We start from the raw sequence: 26,133 nt of genomic DNA on the forward strand, positions 1-26,133 counted from the left end.
TGGGTGCCAACCTCAGCCACCAGTGTTGCCACTGCCTCTGATACCTCTCACCAAAGATGCATTTCTGCAGCAGTAAAATGCTTATTAATAGGGTATTTCTTTCTGGAGGTAACTGGTGCATGTTTAGCTGATGTACTCAGCCGTTTATCTGAATTTCCCCATAGTAGCTGTGAGCCTCTTCAGGATTCTCCATTGTGCCTTGAGGCAGGGTTTGGAGGGACAACTGCAGGAGAAGAAAGTAGAGAGAGGGGTATTATAACTCTGAAGTCTTGTTGGCCGTTGCAAAGGGGGAAGGGAGGGTTTGTGACTAACTTTTATTGGGTGCAGCTCTAACAAAGGGAAAAAACAACATTGCCTCAAGCCTCCAAGCTGCATGCAGTTGGAGCTGGTCTGTTCACTTGGTCCTGGATTGTTTCCCCTGTACTGGCCAGAATACGTACAAAATGGCTGTAATATATTTGGGTGTTGGGCCCTTAGTACATTGAACTGCTGTCTGCATGGATATGAGATAATGTCTTGTCTTTTCTTACACAACAGCCTGCCTGAAGCTAGGATGCACCAGGGATGAGCGAACAAGTTACGCAGTGATTCTGACATGTCAAGTATTTAACAGAGTTTGCTGCCAGTTCAGTAACGTTTAGATCTTTGAGACCCTTTTCCAGTGGCATCTGTTAGAGAAAGAAAGAAAAGAGAGAATGAAAAATAAATCTACTGTATTACAGACACAATGAGCTCTGGATCAAAGTGGGATGGAGCTTGAAAGGTGATGTTTTCAATTTTGCTGGCCAGAGGGGTTGTGACTCGGATGGCATGGGTAAACAATGAGGAAAGAGACAGTCCCTCTGGGAGTCAGTGTCTGACTTAACAAGCCAGCAGTTATTAAAAGATGAATACAGGAGAAGTGAACCGTGCTTTCTGGCTGGTAGCATGGCTTTTTTCTTCTTTCTTTTCTCCCTTTCTCTTGAAGATCAAAGGCCTAATTTTAGAACAAGCCCTATTTATGGACTGTTCAGCCACGCTGTCTGCTTTACTCTTGTTCTAGAATAGTGGAAAATAAATAGAGCTGGCGGGATCTCCCAGTGTCCAGAACTCATCCCTGATGCAAGGCAGGAGGGAAAAAAAAAAAAAAAAAAAAAAGACCTCAACCTTTCCTAGCAGAGGTTCTGTGTAATTTGTCTCTGCAGAGAGAGTTCCCTTCCCCTCCCTCAGCTCTTTCAGTCTTTCCTTGGGATCAGGGGCTGAAAAAATGTAACCTGTGACTGCTCCTGATGTTCAGCAGAGCTATCTCCTTCTGATCTATGCCTTCTTGACATGCTGTAGCTGCCAGGACTGGGCAGAGTCCTCTTCCTGAGACTGGAGCTGAGTACGGAGTTGAGTGTTGTTTTGTGTGTCTGTGGATTATACTCCCGTTCATACAGCCCAGCATGATGATCAATCGTACCTTTTTTGCAATAGCATGAGATTGTTTGGTCCACTTTAGGCTATGAATTGATATAGCCTGAGATCCTTTTCTGCTAACTGGCTGCTTCTGAACCACTCTGGATCTGTGTAGACAATTTTCTACTTCTGCTCAGTAGTTCTTTGTGTTTCCTCCCATTACTTGGCACCCCCCCCCTTCCATCTCCCTCTTTTCTCCCTGCCCAGAGGCTGTTTTTCTGATTTATCAAAATAATTTTTAATTGTAATCTTGTTCTGCAAAATTTTGGGTGGCAATTGTTTGCCAGTGCAGTAAATGTGCTCAATTCCAGCTGAAACACTGAACAGCAATTGGGGGGAAACACACCGAGTGTAGGTGTAGTTTGAGAGTGAGCCTCTTAATTACTCCATGACAATGCAGCCTTTTTTCCTTCTTTTTTCTGTTTCTCTCCTTTGTGTCAAAATTTCACCCAGTTTCCTTTGGGTGATGTTTCCGTAGTCCATATCACTTGATACAATGACAGATCCTGGAAACACCTGTGTATTCAGAACGAACTTTTGAGAGTAATAGTTAAAGGCTGCATCAAATTCAGCTCTGATGGTGCCGCTCCTGCTGTAAGCACTCTGTGCTGCCAGTTAAAGGCATTTATCAAGTGGGGCAGTCTGATATCAACGCTGTTGGCTGCCAGGTAGATCTGCCCCCCTCCCCACATTTTGCAATACGGAGGCTCTGCATTGGTCTGAAACTTTGCCTTCTGGAGGGGTGAACGGAGAATGATAGGTACAAAATCTCTCTGCTGGAAATTGCGCAAGAGGTATTTTGGCTGGGGGCAGGGGTCTGTGTGTCTCTTTGCTCCTTTACATGGCTAAAGCTTAATTGGAAAAAAGCCGCAGATAAGGGTGCACTGTGTGGAACTAGAGCAGGGTTAATTCATGCAGAAGAGCTTGTCTCGCAAGTGGGAGCGCTGAGCAGAGGGAAGAAACCTCCTAAAATCCTCTCTAACTTTCCAGATTCCCTGCAGCATTTTGTTGCATGCTGTGCTGGTGGGAGCTTGTCAGCCCCCCGGGAGTGAAGCGGGGCGAAGCAGGGCAGGCTGCGTAGCAACTACATTGCGAAGTGGTAACAATTCCCAAGTGGGGCAGTAACAAAATCAGTTTTTCTCCCCTTCAGCTTGGCAGCTCTCCAGGTGCCTGCTCTGGCACAATGAAGTGTGTAGCTGGGGAGGGAGGGACTTTGGGTTGATGTGGGGGGGTGATACAAAGAGACAGAAGTTTAATCATTGAACCAATCACACTGGATGGATTTATTTCTGGACTCAATTTCCCAGGAACTCCACTATCTCACCCTGGGGGAAATGCCTCAGCTGAAGTTTCTCTAGCTCCAGTTTCGTGAATAAAGACCTGTCGCTTTGGAGTTACAGCAGCTCTGTCACTACTGACTCATCCATCCGCTTCAAGAAAATGTTTGCCGTCCACTTGCTAGCTTTCCATTTCACAAAGCTAAAAGAGGATCAAATAAAAAAGGTAAGATGCAGCGTTAGCTGATTCCTGTTTTGAGAACTGTGTTACTCAGATACTGTGGGGTCTGCAGTATGTAATGCAGACTAGATAATGGCGTTATCTACTAAAGCCATACAGCCAAATGGGGTAAGAAGTATTTGTACCCTAAACCATCTGACAAGTGTGAAAATAGGTCTGGTTAGTGCTTTTCCCTGCACAGTTAGAAGTTCTCTTCCAGTAATGGAGCAAATATCTTCAGTAAGGAAAAGTGGTGCTTAAACTTTATCTGGCATGGTGTGGTATAGTCCAGAGGGCAGAAGGGAACCTCTTGCTGAATTGCTTTGCAAGTGTAGCATGACGGATGGGATTTCTAAAGCTGAGTAGGAATCAGAGTCACTCACGTTGTAGCAGCGGTAGGGAAAACTCCTGGGGTCTTTGGGCCAGGTCTTCCGGGACTCCAGAGACAGTTCCAACTAGTGTTGGTGTGGGAGAAGTGCCTATGCCTCCTCTCTGCTTGTCCAAACCTGGCAGATCACTCTGATGTTTATAGATGTGACCTTTAATTTCAGTCAGAAAAGCTCAAGGTGGCCCAGATCTGAAGCCATCAGTACTGGGAGTGAGCTGCCTAATGGTTGCTCTTCCCTAATCTACTTTCATGGCCATGCTGTAATGGGTTTTTGGCTCTCCATCATAAGACCACGTGGGACCTGTAAACTTCTTGGGTCAGAGATCCTCTGGTTTCTAGACATGTCCCCTGCGGGTCCTCTGTTCTCCTGGCGTCTCTGTTGAGTGCTTTCTGGTGGCCATTGCTGCCAGGCTGAGTCCTCTTGTTTTGCAGCCAGCTGGAGGCAGGGCTGTCTGCAGACGCTTGGCAGTGTGGGAGATCCAAGGTCCCGGTGGGTAGATCCGCCTGTACCGCTGAGCTCATCAGCAAATCAAGCAACACTGGGTTGTCTTCTCTGTGCCCTTGCTTAAACATGGGGTTGCTTGTTCTTAGAGGGGCTTCTTTCACTAATTCTACCTTGAAGAGAAGTGTTCCAAGAGAGGTCCTGGTGTCTCAACATTCAGATGTCTCTGACTGTCTCTGTCATAGCCCTTTTATCCCCACGGTTTAATATGATCAGAAGGGGGCCCCGATGCCCTTTCCTTGTCTGAGGATCTGAGCTAAGATTTCATCTAGACAGCACCATTTCTTCTTACTTTTTACTAAGAAAGGGAGAGACCTTTTGGAGCAGTGCTCGGGTGGAGTGGGCTCTTCAGAGAAACATCCAGAATGTAGTTGAAGGGAGACTTCCCTGAAGTGAGGACAGTGGAGAGGAGGGGGCAGAGGGATTCTGGCAAAGCCATTTAAAAAATTAAATTTTTCTGCTAGGTGCAAACTAGCCCTGCCTGAAGGCAAATAAACCATATGCTCTTTAGAGTTCTCTTTTAAGAGGCTCAGGGTAGGAGCAGAGTTGATTTCTCCCTGGTTAGAAAGAAGGAATGCCTTCCCACCTCTCCCTCCCCAGGCTTATTTGCTCTCTGGTGGCAAGAACAAGAGCCTCCCTGCCATGAAAAGAGTGCTGTTCCCATAACTGAGGCTAGACACTTAAAAACAAGGACTGTTCTTGTGCAGTGGGAGGGAGGCAGCAAGACAGAGTTTGGTGTTGCACGGCCCAGCCATTCCTGTGTTTACAGGCAAATGGTATGCGAGCAGGCCCTTGCTCTGGTTGTAAATCAGACTAGAGAGTCAGCAGGCTTTCCTGGGCTCTGCCTTATCTAGTTCCTTGGAGAGGACTGTCTCCTCCTATGGTTGTAGGTAAACAGGGTGGGGCATGCAATTTCTGTGGGGAGCAGGGAGATAGTGTGTGTTCTCTGCAAACAGACGTGGTCATTTTTATTACTGTTTAGATTTTTTTCCACAGGGACTTCTGTCACAAGGTTATTTGGGTCTGTGTGAGAGTGCATGAGTGCTGTATGTCTCCAGTCATTGTATTTTCTTTTTTTTTCTTTTTTTTTTCCTGGTATGCCCAAAAAAGCAGTGCTGGTGCTTGAGCTGAGATGGTGGATCCTACACAGTGATGGGGCCCCAAAAAAGCCTTGGAGGAAATCAAGTGCTTGTGCAAACGAGGGCTACAAAGAAAGATCTAAATAATGGCCTTTTCAAGGCACAGCTGTATTCAAAGGCAGCTGCTTCTCCTTGCCAATTGCATCTTGTAGTTTAAGAGTTTCTCCTCTGTGTGTGTATGTTTTGCTGTTAGGTAAGTGCTCGAGTTACTTTCAGGGTCCTGGCTCTTTCAGGTGGGTCATTGCTGACCATCAGTTTAAAATGGGACTGTGAATAGGTAATTAGTTTGTGCCTCATTAATATAGGTGGCCAGTCCAAATTGCAGAAGAGGCCAATTTATCTGCAGCCTGCATTCTCCTCTATTTAAATCCTGCCTTGTTGCCAGTGGGACTTGTTTTGTGCATGTTCTTCCAAACCTCCAGACCTCCCTATGTAAATGGGACTGATGAAGGGCTGTGAACAGATAAAGCAGCATAATAATCTAGCCCGTGGCGCAAAGGCTGAGCATCTGTACTAGCAAAGCATTGGAAGCTGTCCCACCTCTCTCCCCTGCCCACCACCTCTGGCCCCGAGTCTCATGTCATGGGGAGTAGGGATGTTAACATGGATTACCCTCCAGGGGACATCCGGCTGTTGGAGCACAGAATTATTATGCCTGTATCATGTTTGTTCATACAGCACCAAAGTCTGGCTCCCCAGTGGAAAAGCATTTGGATGTTGACAGATTCTTATTTTGCTGTGTAAATCCTTTGTTGTATCCAGCTATGTAGTTTCTAGGCCACCTTACTTACAGTTGTGTATCCAGCCCTGCAGGTAAATGTCAGTCCAAGCAGTGTGTGGTCCTGAAGAAGAAAACCTTAAGTTTTATTCTGATGAAGCTGTACAGAAACACTGATTAGCTTCTCTACCAGTTCATCTGAATGAGTGTCTGCTACTTCATAGGTGCTTTTGATTTTCTTTAAAGTCAACTGGCTTTTATTTTGATGTATGCTGCGAGTTATAGACCCTTAAGAAAGGATATTGATTGCACCCAAAAATGTGTTTTAAATGTAATCCTAGAATTACAAGAGAATGGAGGGCAAGCTAGAGTGAGAAAAAGGCTTTGAGCTCCAGCCTGGCATGCCAACAAAGCTAATTGTCTGTGGAGTGAAGCAGTAGCTGAATAGATGTTTTCAGGTTGTGGCTGACACGCTTGGGTACTGATGGCATTTTCTGGACCTGACCAGAGAGGTCAAATTCTCACCAGTTTGAGATACTTTAGAGTTCTAGTTCATTACATGTATAGGAGGAGAGGGTGGTGTAAAAACAACTTGTCAGGGTCTCAAGCAAGTCTCATCAGCTTATGTACGTTGTAAGTTACTGAGCCATCAGAAATGATGGCTAACTTTTTGACAGTAATTCACCAAGGCTGCATTAAATGTTTTCAAAACAAAGTTTTTATAAGAGTAAATGTTCTGATGACGTCATGGAGCTTGCTTGCACTGACGATCATGGGAATTTAGGTGCTGAGGTAAAAAATGAAATGAACTTGTAGAATCACAGGGGTGGGGTTTGCGTAGGTGGTGTGCTCACCTTCAGTTTGTTACATATGTGAAAGGAATTAATTTGTTCCCTTAGGATCTGTTTAGCCTCATGTCCATCAAGTGGGTGGGAACGAGCATAGTAATTCTTGTCCAACATAATGCAGAGGTGCTGCTGGAATTGGAGTTCAAGATTTTCAGATCCTTCATGCCAAACTGCACCCCCTCATGGTTAGAAAACTAGTGCAAGTGGCTAGGAAGTTCTGGCATTTTCTCTGCTTGTGGAGATAAAGGAAGCCTCCGCAGTACACATAGGAGCATGTAGTGTGAAACCAGTGCTCATCCCAGGCAGCTCCTGAGCACCGAGGAGCCTGCATGTCTGCCGAGTAACACCTTTCATCTTTCCAGGTTGACAGGTACCTGTATCACATGCGCCTCTCTGACGATGTCTTGCTGGATGTGATGGCTCGCTTCCAGGCTGAGATGGTGAAGGGCCTGGGGAGAGACACAAACCCCACAGCAACAGTAAAAATGCTGCCATCGTTTGTGCGCTCGCTTCCCGATGGCTCAGGTGAGTTGCCCCTGCTCCATCACAGCAGTGCCGTTTTAGGAAGACGATGCCAGTACTCAAGGACAGCACAGCAAAGACACAGGGCAGCCAGTGGCTTCTGGTTACTGCCTATCTCATGTTGAGAAAGCAGGTGTCTATTGAGGAGGCAACAGCTTGGGGGAGTGCTGGCAGAGAGTTTTTTCCCTGCACCAGGTGGATTTTGACCTAGTGCTGCTTGTTTGAGGAAAGGACCTAGTAAGTGCTCAGAAAACAGCCTCTTTCATCTGCAAATGTGGCTGTACCTAGCGCAGGCCTTGCTGCAGGAGCTGTGGCTGGACACGGCAAGGGCAGCCTCTACAGCTCAGACCCTGCAGTGCAGTGTGCTGCAGGTGTGGGGATGTGGGCCATGCTGCGGCCCTGGTGTTCATCGAGCTACAGGGAAGGCAGGATACTGCAGTGAAACCCCTCAAATTGCAAAGCGGCGGCAACATTTCGTTACCAGAGCTGTGATCTCTTCTCGGCTTCTGACAGCAAACTCTGCAGTGCTTTCTCTATTGCCCCCAAAAGTGATCCCCTCCTGCCCTTCCTTGCCTTCTGCATTATGAAAATCTGCTTCTGGGTGGGGTCTAGTAGGAAACAGCCTGCTCTGCTTCTGCAGCTGGATCCTTGTTTCCAGTTGCCCCTGAGACTTAGACAGGGAGAAAGTGGTGTCCTCTGCGAGGATGTGAGGTGAGGTAGGATCTAAAAGCCTGTCTTGTTTGGAGAAGTATGCACATCCAAAATAACTCTCCTGGCTCAGCTGGCTCCCAGCAGTGCAGGCTGACAGAAAATTAGGTTTTCCCAGGTTTAACCAAGTCTATGAATTTGTGCAGGACTCTGTGTCTGGCCTAGGTCTGGACTCGGTGTGTAACAGCTGTGCAGAAAACTTAAGAGAAATGTTTGCTTTGTACCTCATTGCCACAGGACTTTATTCCCTCTGAAGGTAATTTTCCTACAGTTAAATGATAAATAATGGCTTTAATGGCGTAAAGGGAACATTTGGAGGCTAGTCCCTTGAAATGAGGGATGTCTGAGAGAAATTATATGCAATCCCCTCAAACTGCCTGGCTGGAACTGGGCACTCTTCCTTTTGCTGCTACCTTCTTTAAAGAAAAAGAAATATTAGCTTAACCCTTGCTGTCTCAGTGACCATCACTGGTCCTGAGGTCTCACATGGCACTGACCCAGTCCTGAAATAGCAGGGAGCCCTTGAGGTCAGGAGACTTGGAAAATTGCATGTAGTGTCACTGCTGTTGCAAGACTTCACGTTCTCAAGGGCAGCTTTGGACAATGCACTCCTAGCCTGCATGACCTTTCTGCTGTGTCAAGGATGTGCTGCAGATTCAAGTTGGGCTATGTCTTATTGACACGCTGCCTATTTTAGGTATCACATTGATTTTTCTGTTTTTGCTCTCTTGCAAAATCCTTATTGGTTATTTTGTTTCCAGACAAAACTTCTGGCAGGTTTAAACACCTCAAACTGGGCTGGATTTTCCTATTTGCAGTAGCAACGAACTTTCAGATTTTTCAGTGCCCTCAGTGTTGCCACCTGAAATGACCCATATGGAGCATCATCAGTTTTTAATCATTTAGGGATTAGTGGTCGACTAATGTCACAGTTTACTGAGTAACCCAGTTTGCCTCCTCACCTTTGTGATATCTGACCGTGGTATTACAGGTAGAATTTCCTGCTTCCTTTCCTTTCAGGGCCAGATTTGATAAAATTTAGTCAGGTGTTTGGACAGTGGAACAAAGATCATGCAAGGCTGTGCACATACCACTGCATTTTCCTTTTGGGAAGGGCCTTCTCCTGTGCGTGGGATAGATAATTGCTTATTGCAGCAGTGAGGCCAAACTGTCCTTCTGTCTGAGGTCTGAGGTGTTTGAGCTAAGAGTGCTGCTGACTGAGAAGCAGAACGGTACTTTTACAGAAACACTTAAAGGCATTTGGAAATAATTGTATTGGTTGACTTTGGGTGGCAAATTAGTCTTGCCTCACTTGGAAGTTGACTTCTGCAGTAGGGCCAAGTCTTAACATGTGACTGCAAATCCTGCATCCTTTACTGCATCCTTTACTCTCAAGCTCCCATTTCCCCATGTTTCAGGTGTATGGTTTTGCAGCCCCTGTGTGCTCTGGTTGGCTTTGCAGTTGCTTTGGGCCTCTTGCTGAGAAGCTTATCCCTCTGCAGGCTTGAAAACATGCTGCTGTGGAAGGAGCAGGGTGGGCAAAACCAGACTGCTAAATAAAAATGAAATTAGCTGCCACATAGCAAGCTAACAGGAGGGACCTGATCCCCTTGCTTAGGGTTGCCAGCTCTCAGCCTTCCTTGTGATGCTCCCAGGCCCATAGGATGAGGACCTGCTGTGATGGGGCAGGAAAGCCTGCGGCCGCTGTGAGGCAGGGGCCCCGGGCTGTGGCCTTCAGCATGGCATCTGGGCCATACTTCTCTGCCATCACCGGTGACGGTTGCCCGCTTTTGTTGCAGAGAAGGGTGACTTCCTTGCTGTTGACCTGGGTGGCTCCCAGTTTCGTGCCCACCAGGTGAAGGTGTTTGATGACGGGAAGCAGAGCAGCCAGCTGGAGAGCAAGTTTTACCCCACACCCAAGGAGGTCATACAGGGTAACGGAGCTGAGGTAGGGCACGCAGGGTTTTCTGTGGTAGTGCTGTGCTTGGGTGCATGCCTGCCGGACACAGCCTGATTCTGTCCTCTCCTTTCTTATGCAGCTCTTTGATTATGTTGCTGACTGTCTGTTAGACTTCATGGAGACCAAAAACCTGAAGCATAAGAAGTTACCTCTTGGCTTTACATTTTCTTTTCCTTGCAAACAGAACAAATTGGAAGAGGTAAGATGCAAAAAGAAATATTATTGGTAAGCCTAGCTCCCTGCAGAACCCAGAGAAGCTATTGCACGGGAGTGTTACCCTGTGGCCTTTTTGTGGGGTCATGTTTACATAGCTCTCCGAAGAAGGCATGGATGACCATTAACATTAACTAGACCTGACTACCATTCAAACACTCATTTCTGATCTCAAAGCAACATGATCTTTAAGCTAAAGCTATTCTTTTGGTTAATCAGTATCCAATTCCGTAGTAACCATGTGCCCTTGTGTTAAGACTGTTAGACTAAAACACATACTTTTGTGTCCTGAAGCATGTTTCTTTTTTTAATCACTCTCATTCAATTTGTTTTTTACAGTTGATTCTAAATAGGAAAGACCTGTAGCTGAGCTGTTTGAGAGGCCGCATGGGGAAATGAAGGGCTGGTTGCAATTATTTTGTGGCCTGTGCTTTGGGTCCCAGTCCTGCGCATGCTTTTTGCTTAATTCTATTAGTTTGTGATGAGCATCAGTAAAGCCACACATGCTTTAAACAAAGCACAGGGAGAAGCATTTGCAGGATTGGGACTTTATTACTATACCTCTTCAGTTGTATTCGTACTGACAGGCACCTCAAGGAAGATGTTCTGCTGTGACTTATTTTGGCCCGCATTTTAATGTGTGGAGAGACATATAGTGGGCTTCTCCACAGACTTTGGTCTTGATTGTCTTTGTGGCTGCTTTGTATGCTAAAGTTGGAGCTTTGGGTCACTGGACTGTTACTTTGCAGGGGGTTCTTCTTGCCTGGACGAAACACTTCAAGGTCCGAGGAGTTCAGGACACAGATGTGGTCAGCGCTCTGCGCAAGGCCCTCCAGAAGCATAAGGCAAGTTTTGTACCTGCAGGAGGTGAAGCTGAGCAGCCCCAGATGTCCTCCTGGGAGATCAGCTTTTGGTGTGTGGGTTGTTTTGGGTGTCGTCAGACATCCTTCAAGGGCAGCCAGTAACAAATGTCCAGCACGACTGTATGTCTAGTAGATCTGTCTCTCCCTTGGAGCTGAAGCCGTGGAAAGGGATATGCAGCTGCAACTCAGGCTGCCCCAGGTTAGTCTAACAGTGATGGCAACTGCACACTGATAAACTGGGCTGGCTGTGGCAGTGGACCAGTATGGCCCTACTGTCTGAGCTAAAGGCAGTCTGTTGTGAGCTCATTTGGTAAGATGTGGATACACACTGCGTTTTGTAGCCTGGCTTGTGGGATGAAGGTTGGGAGGGGGAAGCTATCATCTCAAATTGGCATGCCTAACTCTACCAGGGCTTGCCTGTCCACTTCGATCTGTGGCATGGAGTGAGTGATTGTAATGTTCAAGGTTAGCAGTAAGACATGATTAAATCTGCCCTTGAACTAGTGTATACCTACCTTTTGAATAACATTATGTTTTAATATTTTGGAAAGCCTTGTTTTTCATGTTTGGTGCTATTGGTAACTCCATCTAAGAAACACAAAGCATCTTTTCATGCCTTGACATCTTTGTAGTAAAGAGGAAATTCTTCTGTTTTCTCACGTGGTAAAAATCCAGCCTTGATTTTTGTTCACTTCTTTCTCTGCATCAGTCTTGCTGTAGTTAGCAGGAGCAAAGGATTTGAGACTTCCTGCGTGAAGTCTGGCCCCCTGCTAGCGTTGGCATCTGAGTTAAAAGAATCCTTTCATAACTTTGATTTTACTTTATCAAACTACCTCAGTGGGAAAGGAAAACTGCACACCTTTGATGGAAGGGCTTTTTACTTGAGTGTGATGTTGGTGCACGGCCTTGTGTTGAATAGCTGCATTTATGTATGTATATTTTCTGTCCTGTTTGGTGGGATCTGCTCAGGCGGTAGGACGTTATCCTATCATGCAGCCCATAAGGACAGATACATGGGTGCTAGCATATCACAAAATTCAAACCAGTAACATGTTGCTTTTCTGTCAAACGAGGTTGGACTGGGGAGAAACAAATGCTACAAGCAAAGGTCCTGGCTGGCCAAGCACTTGAGAGTTCAGAGATGTTTGTTACTTTACAGGGTTGTGAGGATAGTGTTATAAAAGAAAGTAGTGTGTCTTTCAACTGAAGAGCTTTCCTGAACCAGGCCTTCAAAGTACGACCTGGGGAGTATGTCTGCATGCTGTTGCTTTAACACACAGGAGGCTTTCTAAGCTTTTTTTTCTGTTAATCACCCACCCTTATGCTATTAGGACATAGATGTTAATGTTTTGGCACTGGTCAATGACACCGTGGGAACCATGATGACTTGTGGATATGATGACCAGCGCTGTGAAGTTGGACTTATAATTGGTAATTTTTTCTGTTCACTAAGTAGGTTTTTTTTCCTCTCATTTGTTTAATCCTAACAAATCTGGAGTAGAAGGGAGTGTCTCAGTACAGGAAAGAGCAGGAAGAAAATGGAAAAAACAATGGTCAGTTTTTCAAGCCTGGCTGCCTTCTGTAAAGCAGCTGGTTTTATGCTGATCACATTGCCATCAAATACCACAGTCCCCATTTTGTCTGAGTTCAGTTGTGACCAGCATACTAAACTTTTCTGCTGACTGTATAGAAAATTACTGTCTGTCTGTCCAGAGAAAGCTGAATTCCTCTCACGTCTGGTAGTTAGGATCAGCTACTCTTTCTACAATGTCTCCACTTTGTGCACTGTGGTGGCTTTTTCAAGGCACACAGAAGTACATTTGAAAAAGAAAAAATGTTTTTAAACAAGTCAAGCCTTAGATTAATTTCCAAAATTTTTTCGCTCACTGTGAAATGATTATTTAGCAAGTGCAGGTGGCTTGGTATTAGCATCCTGTACCACAGGGTTATGTATTTATATTTTCTTCCAAAGACAATATACTGACTTATTCCTAAACATGTGGACTTAACACAAACGAAAAGCAAACCTGGAGCAAACAGGTAATTTATCTGCACTGTCTCCAACATGCACAGGGACTGGCACCAACGCATGCTACATGGAGGAAATGAGGCACATCGATCTGGTGGAAGGTGATGAAGGGAGGATGTGCATTAACACAGAGTGGGGTGCCTTTGGAGATGATGGTGCTTTGGATGACCTCCGCACAGAGTTTGATCGGGAGCTTGATCTGGGATCTCTCAATCCTGGAAAACAATTGTAAGTGATTCCCTGGCTGATTTGCCTAGGCAGTCGGAGTTCTCCGAGCGTGTTTCCAGTGTATGCCAGGAGCCCCATTGGAACAGGAATTCGGGTTAAGTGAACCTGAGTTGACTTCATCCTGGTCCTGTCCTATCCAGACCTTTCACTTCTGGGAAGGGTGGGTACCTTTCATACCTCCCTGCCTCACAGGCCAAGGGATTGCTGCTGCAGTTGCTACTGTGTTGTTAAAAATAGGTGGTTGCTCTTGTATAATGCTGTGGAGGGGTGAAGAGAGGAGGAAGGTAAACAAAGGGCATATTTAAAGCCTGGTTCATCAAAACTGCTTCTACTGGCTGAGCTGCTCACAAATCTTTTGAAAATTCTCTTTAATCACTCACTTATCTTGAGGGGCTGTTTGCTGGGTCCCAGGACCTCAGGATGGCATCCCATCTACAACTTGGCTCCCAAACCCCTTTTGTACATGCTTAAATTGGTCAACTTGCATGAGAATACAAGATGCTCATACTCAAGCTTTTTATAGCTCTGGCTAGCTGGTGAACACCTGTAATGCTTCCTGTGCATCATTCCAGGTTTGAGAAGATGATCAGCAGCCTGTATTTGGGGGAACTTGTAAGGCTCATTCTGCTAAAAATGACAAAGGAAGGTCTACTCTTCAATGGGAAAGTGTCAACAGCTCTGCTTACCAAGGGCAAGATTGAAATGAAACATGTGTCTGCAATGGAAAAGTAAGAACCTGCAGTGTGCTGTTTGAGAGTGGCTGTTAGTCTTTCACAAGCACAGCAATTATAATGAATGTGTAATTATAATCTGTGAGTACTGGGAGCAATCCTGAATTGTTCAACTTGATTTTGCTTTTGCCTAGGAGAAAAGTTGATCTTTCTGTAAGTAGGAATTGATGGAAAATAAAGTTTTAGCAAAGTACCACAGTAGCAAATGTATTGTTAACCATCACAGATGCAGATTGTCTAAATAACCTCTTTGGAGACCTGAGTACATGGGATGATTGTTGCAGTTTTCAGCTTCTGTGATGTGGGAGTACTGGGGTTGTGGAGATGTAGTACAGACTCCGGATCAGCTAACGGATGACTACATGGAAAACTGACAGATTCTGGTGTTTTGAAGAGGAATCCTGGTCCTCATTGTTACTCCAGGAATAATTTTCTTTTTTGTATTGAGTGAAGCTGTACATCTATTCCTGTGCTCTCCCTCTATGGACTAAATATTTTATCCTGTTCTCTTCTTGGCTAGCTAATTGGTATGTCTCACCAAAGACTGAACCCCAGGAAGCAGTCTCTTAAAAGTCTGGTCTCTCCTCCGGGTACTTTTGGGAATAGTGCGGGAAAGACATTACTGGTTTATGGGAACCAATTATGGTGCTGCCTGATAGGTTGTGCCGTGGTCTTCTCTCATTTCTTTTTTGAGCCAATGTGCAGATATTGATTTATGTGTTGCCTTAATATCCTTGCATTAGATGATGTATTCTTTTATTTTGGGGTAGATATAAGGAAGGTCTGAGCAACACAAAAGAGATCCTTACAGAGCTGAACCTGTTTCCCTCTGAAGAGGACTGCATTGCTGTTCAGCATGTCTGCACCATTGTTTCCTTCCGCTCAGCCAATCTCTGTGCTGCTGCCTTAGCAGCCATACTGACCCGACTGAGAGAGAATAAAAAACTGTTAAGGATGCGAACCACTGTTGGAATTGATGGGGGACTCTATAAAACCCATCCCCAGTAAGTAACTAAAGAGGATTTGGTAATTGCTGGCCGCACATTGATGTTACAAGGAGTCTCCATCTGCATATATGTGTGGCTTTTCAGAGAACCGCTGGTTTTGCTGAAGGGTTGGGGTGAGATTTGGTGGAGTGTGGAGGATCAGGCTGGCTTAGTTATTGCAAAGCTGTCTCAGGAGCTTTAGAACTTGGGGTGGGGTGGAAACAACATGAGACGCGGGATAATGGTGTCTGGGGAAGAGCAGTTGATTCATCAAGTGACTCCTGGGCTACCAGGGCATTTGCAGTTCAGTGTGGGTTTTTTCTTCTCTTTCTTTCTTTCTTCCCTCACTCCCATTTTTGAACCTATGCTTTCCCAAACTGGGAACTTTCCTAAACGTTCTGCCAAACTGGATTGAAATCTTGTTCCAGATGGAGGCTCTCTCACCCTCTATTTGTCGTTGTGACTCTGCACTCTTGCGTGGCTTTTCTCCAGTGTCCCTCTCCCTTGGCACTCACACTTGTTTAGAGGTATCTTCACATTCCTGTAAGTGTACAGATTCTGCAGAACAGCCAGAAATCAGGATCATTATACCCATCTCCTAGACCAGTTTCTGACCTTGTACTCCTCTTGACTGTGCTTCAGCACTTGTGCTGTTGGATGTGTGCATGCATTGGAAGTGTGTGTGAAGTAAACCATGCATGAAACGCCTGTGAGAGTCTAAAGAAACTCTTTGTTCCTGTAGATATGCCAAACGTCTGCACAAGGTGGTGAGAAGGCTGGTCCCAAATTGTGATGTTCGGTTCCTCCTGTCTGTGAGTGGCAGTGGGAAGGGAGCTGCCATGGTCACAGCAGTGGCATACAGGCTGGCTGCTCAGCGCAAGCAAATCGATGCTACTCTCGCACCATTTCTGCTGTCCCTTGAGACCCTCAGAGAAGTTAAGAACAAAATGAGGACTGAGCTGGAATACGGGCTAAAGCGAGAGACACAAGCCAGTGCCACAGTGAAGATGTTACCCACATATGTCTGTGGGACACCAGATGGAACAGGTGAAGTCATTCCCTGATCACCTGGAGGTGGTTCAGGAAAGTTGCTTGTCTGTTTTCCAGGGAGAATATGCCAATTATTCTGGCAAATGCCAGGGTGATTTATATTGGCAAACTGGTGCTTCCTGTGATGTTATCTGGCTGGCCCTTCAGCCCCATGCTAGCAGACTGATGGGATAAATGCCATAGGGAGCAGTGTGCTATCATTGGCACAGATGGAATTTCTTGGGGATGTGTGGCAGAGTATGCCATTCTGACTGGCAAACATGCTACAAGAAGCACCAAAATGAAATATCTGTCTTCTCTTACAGAGAAAGGAAAGTTCCTTGCCCTTGACCTTGGTGGGACAAATTTCAGGGTTCTGCTGGTCAAAATCAGAAGTGGGAGAAGAAGATCAGTGCAAATGTATAACAAAATCTTTGCCATTCCTTTGGAGATCATGCAAGGGACAGGGGAAGAGGTAACCTCTAATGAATGTTTAACTGATCCAACTGATCCAAGGCCCATTGCATGGGATTACTGTGGGATTTATATGCTTTTTCTTTCCTTCCAGCTCTTTGACCATATTGTCCAGTGCATAGCAGACTTTCTGGAGTATATGGGGATTAAAGGTGCTCGACTGCCTCTGGGCTTCACCTTCTCCTTCCCGTGCAGGCAAGCCAGCATTGACAAGGTAAGAACTGCAACACAGAATGGGTAATATGGCAGCTATGCATCTGCTTGGTGAATGACATCATTTTGGGTGAGGGTAACTTGGTTTGGAGATTGCAAGAAAAAAGCTATTCTTCTAAATGTTTTCTTTCAAGTAGGACTTCACAAGGTTGAAAAGATCTCTCTCTCTCTCTCTGTGTGTGCAAATTAGTCTTTGGAGAGAATATTTCATGTGTTTTATGGGGATTTTATTACTCTACTGTGCAAATTAGTTGTGTTTCATGAGAAAGTTATCATCCTATATGCATATGGGAGGTAGAACTTTCACCTCTTGTATCTGATAAGAGATTGATGTTACTTGCTTTTATTCTATAAGGATTAAGCCATTATGATAGCGAAATGACTACATATTTTTAATAGCCCAGGAATCTCTTATGCTGCCTTAACTCTTCAATGGCAAGAGGTAACAGATGCCTCCTCCTACTTGCTCAGCCACAATCATAGGGTACTTTCTTAACTATGCTACACAGCTCTGGCTGTATAACTTCTTCAGTATATTAGTTTCTTTTTGTTGAGTGTCAGTGGGCAGAACTGAGCTTGCTTGTTCAACTTGGAAGGGTTGGTTTTTTGACAGATATCATGTCTTCATCTTTCCAGATCTCAGGTAAGAAAAAAAAGAGAACAAAAACATCAAATTCAGGAAGAAATAATTCTCAATCATTTTGATGCATTTCCAAAGAGGGGTGGGGGAGGTTGTGCTGCTTAATTCTAGTTAAATATGTAGAATATTGGTGAAATGAGAGACTGCTATTTTATTGAATGTTTTTGTCCTGGTGGGTTTCACAATGGCTTCTAAGTATAGAAGCTAGTCTGCTGTGTCTCAATTTTCAGATCACAGTTGAGAGAATAGCAACAGGACTTGGTTATTTGTGAGGAGGCCACTCAGTATGCCTTCCAAACCTACAGCATAGTATTTAGGTCTTGACAAATGATGAGGAAACAAATTTCACAACAGTGGTGGCAAACGGAGCGAGGCACATCTGTGTCAGGGTCCCATAGTATGTTGCCCTGTGTGTTCGGTCTTTTACTGTTGCTAGAACCTGAGGGGTTTTTTAAGAGTGGCTTTTTCTCCCAGTTGCCCTCTTTCTTATTTGGACAGACAGTCCAGAGCCAGTTACCAAGTGGAAGGCTAATTACTTCATGTAACCTGGAAATCTACTTCCGTCAGGCCAGGTTGCTGTCTGAAAAGAAACAAATTAGTGTTGCCTGGAGTAGTGGGATCATACCAAGTGTCCTTTAGTAAAAGAGCCAAAAATTAACAGTAGATGTTCATTAATGTTTGTTGGGTGTTTAATTATTTACAGAAAAATTATTTTTTATAGTCTCTCTCCCACAGATAATGTAATGGCTATGTGCACAGGAGGTGAGATGAGAAGGTTTCCTAAAATAAAGTGTTAGAAGGCACTGATTTGGCAATGTCTGGATAAATAGCTGAGTAAACATACACGTGCCCACACTCTGCACGAGACATTCACAGTAACCTGTCCAGAGAAATACCCTATTTAAAAAAAAAAAAAAAAGAAACAAGGGTCGGAGGGGGTTGGAGACAAGAAAAGACTGATGCTTGGAACGTATAGTCTTCTCTGTATCTTCACTTATGATTTTCTTCCTCTTCTGTTTCAGGGTACACTTGTGGGATGGACAAAAGGTTTCAAGGCAACAGACTGTGAGGGCGAAGATGTTGTTGATATGCTGAGAGAGGCCATCAGGAGAAGAAACGTGAGCTATTCTTTTCTGCTTTTCTTGGTGTATTTAATGCACACTCTCTCTTCCTGCGGGACCCCACTACTGATTGTGACTTGTGTTTTAGGAGTTTGACTTGGACATTGTAGCAGTGGTGAATGACACTGTTGGGACAATGATGACATGTGGATATGAGGATCCAAATTGTGAGATTGGCCTTATTGCAGGTACAGTGATATTGAAGTGACCACTATAAGAAGAAAGCATGTATGCAGGTGCTGGGCTTCACACCCCATTTTGGAACTTGTAAAACAACGTCTTTTATTTGAGTTTGATATATGGTGTTACTAGTTACTTAGGGTTCTTGGCAGACTTGTATGATATTCAACACAGAACATAATAACACCTGTAGCAGATAGAATCCTGAATCTGTTGGACTTTTGATCATATCTCTGATGATGCCTAACAAGCATATGCTTGGTAAAAGAATATGAGAACAGCAGGTAGAGCATGAATCCTTGTTTTGACAGATATATTGATATTTAGTGTGCAGCCAGGTCATAGGCCTTGGAACAAGAAAGTATTTTTAAAAATCTGAATGAATTCTTTTTGGGCTTTCTAGATGATTCCCCCAGTAGGTCCCTCCAAGTTTTCAGCCAGAAATACATCTAAATTTGCAATATCTGAAGCCCCACTTAGAAAATAGACTCTTCTAGCTGGCTAAGCGCACTAGCTATCTCATTTTGTTTGGAGAACTGGTCCTTGTATTAGTTAAAGTAACCCACGTTGCAAGTGGTGAAGCCCTGTTCACCAAACCATTTCAGACTTGGTAACTGCTTGACTGGCTGCTACGCTCTTGGCAGTGTTTGCTTTTGGGAGCATGCTGTCATGCAAGATGATTTGTGGCGCATTACAACCAGACTGTCAGCAATGACTGATCAATGCTTGCCAACGACTGCCAAAGCCATTTCTGACCTGTAACAGGGAGTCTTCGTTCCTCTATGCTGGGAATTTTCTATGCAGGACCCATTTTACTTGGTAGCATTGTGTTGTGATAAGTTACAGCACTCAGCATTACTGGCTAGCTCTTGCTTCTGTAAGATATGGAGAGATCTTTGAAATTTGGGGTATGGAGAAGAGAGCTTTTAAGATGATTACTGTAATCATCTTCCATGTGTTTCAGCTGTGACTTCACTTTTCTGGCTGAAGCCTTGTCATTTCTTTCCTTCTAGGAACGGGTAGCAATGTGTGCTACATGGAGGACATGAAAAACATAGAAATAGTGGAAGGGAATGAAGGAAAAATGTGCATTAATACAGAATGGGGAGGATTTGGTGACAATGGCTGCATTGACAACATCAGAACAAAATATGATAAAGAAGTAGATGAAGGCTCACTAAACCCAGGGAAACAGAGGTAAATGTGATGGTCCTGATGCTAAAAGCATGAAGAAGTCAGTCTTCGAGACACACTGGCTGCTTTTTAAAATGTACTTAATGAATTCATAATCAGAAAGGAAATTTTAATATAATATTTCATTTGTTGCATGTTAAGTAATGCAGAGATCCAGAAAAAAACCAAAGACGTACGTTGTGTCTGTTACCACAGCACTGCTTTCACCTTAGGGCAGTTACCAAGCAGTGCAGCTCTTAAGATTTCCCTGCAAAGTGTAGGCCTTGCCGTGTTCCTCCTCTTGGAGTGTTTTTTTCAAAGGTAAAATACAACTCGTGCACGAGGATAAACTGAATGTGACTGTTCTTCATTTGGTAAAGACAGCATTGATTACATATGAGTCCCTGGTCAATGCATGGGGGAGACAGGGAAATGTTTTGCTTCAGTGTGGACTCTGGCTTTAAGGCTATGTTCTGTTTAATATTGCAAGCTTTTTTTCTAGTTTTGTTACCTTTTAACATAGGTAATTATGTTGTAATTAATGTTTGCACTTGAAGCCACTGGAACAAATTTTTGATGGTTGAAAGATGGAGTTCAGTGGCTATTGCTCTGCAAGCTTTTACTGCTTTTTTGAGAGTTGATAGTGCATGTACATACCACTCATGTTAAACAGAGCTAACATGTCATCTCTTTAAAAGCACGTTTTTTTTCTTTTATAACATAACAGGTATGAAAAAATGACCAGTGGAATGTACCTAGGTGAAATAGTAAGGCAAATTTTGACTGACTTAACCAAACAAGGACTGCTGTTCAGAGGACAGATTTCAGAATCACTCAGGAAAAGAGGCATATTCGAAACAAAATTCCTGTCTCAAATTGAGAGGTAAAGTTGTTAGATTTACGTGGTTTCAATCCTTAAGGTCTTCTGGGACCTCTAGAAAATACTCCTCTGCAAGTGCGTGGAGCCCTTTCCTTCAAGAAGTCAATTATAATTTTCTTCTTTGTGCCCCACCCCCCCCTCAATCCCCAGAATAAAAGCCCAAAATGAGGAACTGGGGGAGTTCCAGAATTATTCTGTAATTACATGAATTATCATTTCCTGTCCACACAGCTGTGTTATCTTGGATGCCTTAACCATCAAGCATGCTTATACTTGGAGTGTTTCTCATAGGACTTAGAATAGTGCTTATTTAGAAAATAAAAAGTCAGTGGTATATGAATACTTCATGAATATGTGCTTACCTACATATCTCTGCATGATTGTAATGGTCTTCTAGGCTATTTGAAACCCTTTTTACTGTTGAAAACCTTGGAAGGTAGTGTCTCAGCCTTGAGATCAAAAATAACACGGTCAGGTGGCTGATCTGGCTCAGCTCCCTCATGACTTTGGGAGTTAGGTGAATAACTACTGTTTGTGCCTTCTGGAAGTACAGTCTCACATAGCAAAGGGCATGCCAGGAGCAAGTTTTCAATCCAAATTCAGACTGGAATCTGCCTTAAAACAATCGGAGAGTGTTAGAGTTGGAGAAGTGGTCCGATTTCCTTTAAATCATGGCAGAGACTCAGCTGCAAGACTTTCATTTGCATGCCTGCCAAAGCTTCCCCTAATGCCTTGATGCTGCATGTGTTTCCCTCTGCGCAGCGACCGGCTCGCCCTCCTCCAAGTCCGGCGAATTCTGCAGCAGCTTGGCCTGGACAGCACGTGCGAAGACAGCATCATTGTGAAAGAGGTGTGTGGAGCTGTTTCAAAAAGAGCCGCCCAGCTCTGTGGGGCAGGACTGGCAGCTATTGTAGAGAAGAAGAGAGAAAACCAAGGTGTGGAGCACTTGCAAATCACCGTTGGAGTAGATGGGACTTTGTACAAGCTCCATCCACAGTGAGTACGTTGGTACCAGTTCCCTCTGCTGTTTGCTCATTTCCACTGTGAAAACATACCAAGCTGTACCAGCTTTCTGCTGATAAAAAAACGAGAGAGGGGATAAAGATCTAACACATTTCCCTGCATCCTGTCATTTCCCTTGACTAGCCAAAGGATCAAAAATTGCAAAGTCCAGTCCAGTTTCCACTGGGAGGCTCTTTTCTCTGGGGTGTTGAGTAAACTTACTCTTCTAATATTTATTTTCCAATGTTTTGGGGGATTTCTGCAATATCTGGATATCCCAGATGGAAAGCTGTGTTGAGTTTTTGGAGTTGGGTCAATATTTTGTAAGCAAGGCCTATAAGTAGATGCATTAGCTTTTGAGTTGGGAGAAGAGAGCCTCCTCCATGATCTCTAAAGGCAAGGGGGGGTGTCTGGCATCATGCCGAACAAAATTAGAGAAATAGAAATTAAAATCTGATTGAGTACAGAAACTTGTCTCTTTCATGAATAGGAGGAAAAACAAACAGAAAGGGATGCTGTGGAGAACCAGTGGAAGATGTTGGCTGAGGTTATGGTTCCTTGCTATTAGATAGATATAAAGATCTCAGACCAGAAAGCCACTGCTAACATGTTCTGTTCCTCTCTCCCTTTTCTTTCAGTTTTTCTAGGGTCCTGCGGGAAACAGTGAAGGAACTGGCACCTCAGTGTGATGTGACTTTCATGCTTTCTGAAGATGGAAGTGGGAAGGGAGCTGCCCTCATTACTGCAGTAGCAAAAAGATTGCATAATGTTGGACAGAAGTAAAAATGAGAGGTCAAGTCATTTCAGCACTGCCAGGCGTGTGCACTAGAGATTTGCTGAGCAGTGATTCGAGATAGCTTTGCCAGACACCAGTACACAGGTACTTGTTTTCACGGAGCAGCTGGTTTTTGACCAACCAGGATTGTGGATTTTTGTCCTTTGATAACTTGGATCAGGTGTTTCTGCTCCCCACTAGCATTGTATCTTGGCATATCACAATCTACTCAGTTCTGTACTTCCTGCATCTATAATGCACATGGGAGAGTGAAAACAAAACAAACAAACAAAGATCAACCCCAAATGTGTCTTTTTACAATGGCTTAATTAAGCTACTGCACCACAACTGAGTTTATCACCAGTTTCTTAGGATTTGTGTGTGTTTTAGTTTTGGCTTGGCCTGGCTCGAGGAATATTGAGATCTTGATGTTGCACCTATCTAGTGGACATATTTGTTCAATGCTTCACAGGTTTTACAGTAAATCTGCAGGTAAAATAAATTAATGGACTTTGGTCAGTGATGCTCCCCCCTCTGCTACATTGGTTGCAAGTGTATTGTAATGTAATACTTCCCTGAGTACAGGAGGCATGCTTAATAGATGAATGTAAAGGAAAAAAATATGATTCCCCAAAACACCATTTTGTGTTAAAATATATTAGTGCATCTGAGTGCACATAAACCTAAACCAGCGCTGAATGGATTATGACTGTGTCTGATTCTTTTGATACTGGGGGAAAGAGAGAATGTAGAAGCAGCTACAGGGTCTGCTATGTCTATATCAGGGCTACGTAGAGAGTATCAAATCTGTTCATGTTTCGGCTGCCAAAATAGCTGTGTAGAGAGAAAAAAAAAATCACCTGAATTTCTGAAATTCTCCTCTTTCTTTTCCCTCAGTTATCTCCTTGCCTGTTCATGAGAGGATAGTTTCCATTTTGTGGAAAGGAGTTTATCCTTGTTTTTCATTTTCTGTTGCCTGCTGCTCTGCCTGTCTGTAGTCTCTTGTAAATAAATCTGTGGTGCTGTGAGCTTTTGCTTCTCTGTCTAGTGCCTCTTCCGAATTGTGGGAAGAACATGCAGGCAAGTGGGAGCTTTCTTTAAACCTATCTATAACAGTTCTCAGCAGCACTGCAGTTATTGTGAAGGTGGCTTGCAGATAGAGCCCATGCCCTTGTGTGACCAAATATCCCTCACCTGATTTACTCATCTCAGAATAAACTGAAACAATAGTATGGTATAGAGAAGCAGCAAATCTGTAGCCTGCTATTCTGTGTTCTCAAGTATCCCTGTATCTCCTTTAATCCTCTCGGGTATTTGCTTCCTTTCAGGCTGGCAGCGGAAAAGAAAGTGGGGCCAAGAAACGTGCTTTAAGCCTAGTTAGGTCAAAAGTAACTATCGTGCAGGGAGATAAGCAGTTGGGTTTATGTAATAATCTGTAACAAGGCTGATGGGTTTAAATTTAGCAATGGCAAATTCAAAATTTGAAGCTACAGACTTTTCCTGTTTTGTAGTTTTTAAATACGTCAACAGCTCTGTGTCTGTGTTGGAGTCACTGGGTGGGTAAAAAGTAGTACTTGGAAATAATTTTCACTTCTGAAGGAATTCCTCATGGTGCTGAGCAATTGGGAAAGACAAGTTGTGAACCCATATTACTTTCAATGTTTTCTTCCTTTTGTCAAGAAACTTAATATTTTACTTTTTCTTTGTATTTCAGAATCCACAGAGCTACAGAAACCAAAGGTTGCTATGTAGTGGGGCAGAGTTATTTGGAACAGATGTGTTTTCCTGGTGATGAACAGGCTAAATTTGGAGAGGCTGGGTATAAAAGAAAAAAACATCAGGTCTTGGGGCTATGTGGGGCCTGGAAATAGCCTAGAATAGCTCTTCTGCATTGGCTGTTTCTCTCCTCAGCACTCTGAAATCTTGTACTATCTGTGTAGTTTTGGGTCCTTTTGGGGGAGTGGATTGTGCTAATCTGCAAAAGTGCATCTGTGGATGAAGTATGTCCCTGTGTATCTGGAATGAGGTGATGTGGACTTGCCCCAGGATGGCCACGTGAGTATGGCGCAGAGTTATCTTTTGCACTTTTATTCTAAAGGCTGTTCTGCACAGTTGGAATGCAAATGAGTAACAAAATAAGGTAAACCCCTTGCATGGATCCCTGCTTTAAATTTAGAAAGAAATCCTATATTGTTTTGATTTTTCTTTTTAGTCTTTTTTGGAAATTAAATATTCGCACAGTCAGTTTACATCTCAACTGCAGTTATTCCTTTTCTGCAGTAGATTAGGCCCACACGATGTTTTCTTCCATCTGCAGTTTTTTTCCAGGGAGTCTGTGGGTGTCATGGAATCCGATCACATGAACCTGAAACTGCTCGCAAAGTGCTTGGCGACCTACGGCTCTTGTTGAGCTCCCTAAGGCCCAGGGCACGCATGCTCTTGCCTTTCTGCAGGCTGCTGGCTTGTTCTGAGGCCAGGCAGCTCCCACATGGCTCTGATACACATCTGCCGAGCGGGGAGATGGCATCCAAGCTGGGAAGGCTGCTGCTTTCTGAAAGGGAATGAGCAAAGATTCGCTGGGTAGCCCTGGAAAAGGGAAGGATAGGCTACTGCAGGATTTTACCGGGGGTACAAACTTCACTTGTAGTTTCCCAGGGATCCCATAAACACACTGATGCTTTGGCTGACACTAAACCAGGCCATTCTCCATCTGGGTAATGATGCAGCATCATGTTCCTGATTATGTCGACATGTGGAAACTCAAGGACTGTTGCAAACTTGCAGTCTCCCTTATATAGGTTTTAAGCCGCTGAACCAAAACCTTTCTCTGCACATCGTATGTGGTGATTCAGCTTAAAGCCCTAGCTTAAAATAAAAGTAGAGGCCTTCCATTAAATGTAACACAGCATACCATATGCTGAAAAAGATGTAGTACAATTCATCACATGAAGTTGTTAGTCATTTTAAAATAAAATGAGATTCTTCTGGTTTCACATCTTAGATGTGCTTTTCTACTGCTTTTTGGATAGCTTTGTGATGCTTCATTTCTGTGCGTTTTGTGGGTCTTCCCTCCAGCCAATATGTTTAGTACTTCTTTAATTTACTGATTTTGTTTTGATGCTTCTTGAAGACATGAAGATCTGTTTTGAGATCTAGGTCATACATTTGATTTGGCAAGTTGGAAGATCTTTAAATCACAGGTGTGATAGAAGTATTACTGGGTGGAGGTACTAAGGTTTGTGCTTTTCAGAAACTCCCAGTAGGTGGTTGCAGTTACCCTTTCATATGCGGGGAAAAGATGATCCTAAATATGTTGGTTTGCCTGCTAGAGAGACATTTTGGTGGCTATAGATTTGGACAGCGCTGGTGCTTGACTCGTAATCCAGAGAAAATGCAGTAGCAGCTCAGTGGTGATATATTCCCTTTGTCACTCTGACAAAGTTCAAAAGTAAATATAGGATCATGTGTAAACCCTTCAGAAATCCTGATTGGCATAATCTCCCTCCTTGGGAAGTCAATATTATATAGGATTAGCAGATTAGTGTAAAGGAGTTTGAGGCTGAAATGTAGGTAATACCAAAATGAAAGTATTGTTGTGATTTGTTTCTTTGCATTTGGTGAAATGAGCTGGCTTTTGTTTGGGGGTCTCAGGTACAATGTCGCTGTAGCAGTAGGTGGAGAGGGAGGGAGGCAGGGAGCAGGGGAGACTCTGTGAATGTTGTCCAGCTATAGGTAAACTTAAAGTTTCTCTAGAAAGGACCTCCACTGCCTTGGACTGGCATTGAGGGCTTATCCAGAGCATTTCTCAGACCTGTCAAGTGGGTAGCTTGTCAAGTGATATATATATAGTTGTGGGTTGTTTTTTTTTCCCAAATAG

At 44.0% G+C, this 26,133-nt stretch overlaps 1 protein-coding gene across 5 annotated transcripts; it reads left to right on the top strand.

The window, feature by feature from the left end:
- The first annotated feature begins 248 nt into the window (after positions 1-248).
- Positions 249-25,140, top strand: LOC128146777 (hexokinase HKDC1-like). 5 transcript variants are annotated; one of them, XM_052798516.1, is made up of 19 exons: positions 249-602; positions 1,891-2,940; positions 6,892-7,054; positions 9,559-9,707; positions 9,799-9,918; positions 10,682-10,777; positions 12,127-12,226; positions 12,869-13,052; positions 13,625-13,780; positions 14,554-14,787; positions 15,512-15,816; positions 16,125-16,273; positions 16,367-16,486; positions 18,148-18,243; positions 18,335-18,434; positions 19,440-19,623; positions 20,327-20,482; positions 21,242-21,475; positions 22,120-23,284. In XM_052798516.1, exons 2-19 carry the CDS (start codon positions 2,878-2,880, stop codon positions 22,262-22,264), a joined length of 2,754 nt encoding a protein of 917 aa, XP_052654476.1. In that variant the 5' UTR covers positions 249-602; positions 1,891-2,877; the 3' UTR covers positions 22,265-23,284. The 5 variants fall into 5 exon arrangements, 4 of the variants coding, with proteins under 4 accessions (XP_052654476.1, XP_052654478.1, XP_052654475.1 ...); XM_052798518.1 differs by having other exon boundaries at positions 2,745-2,940; XR_008236836.1 differs by lacking the exon at positions 249-602 and adding an exon at positions 23,971-25,140 and having other exon boundaries at positions 1,680-2,940; positions 22,120-22,361.
- The last annotated feature ends 993 nt before the right edge of the window (positions 25,141-26,133 follow it).

This window comes from Harpia harpyja, chromosome 10 (assembly GCF_026419915.1).
Source record: "Harpia harpyja isolate bHarHar1 chromosome 10, bHarHar1 primary haplotype, whole genome shotgun sequence".
Taxonomy (NCBI): Eukaryota; Metazoa; Chordata; class Aves; order Accipitriformes; family Accipitridae; genus Harpia; species Harpia harpyja.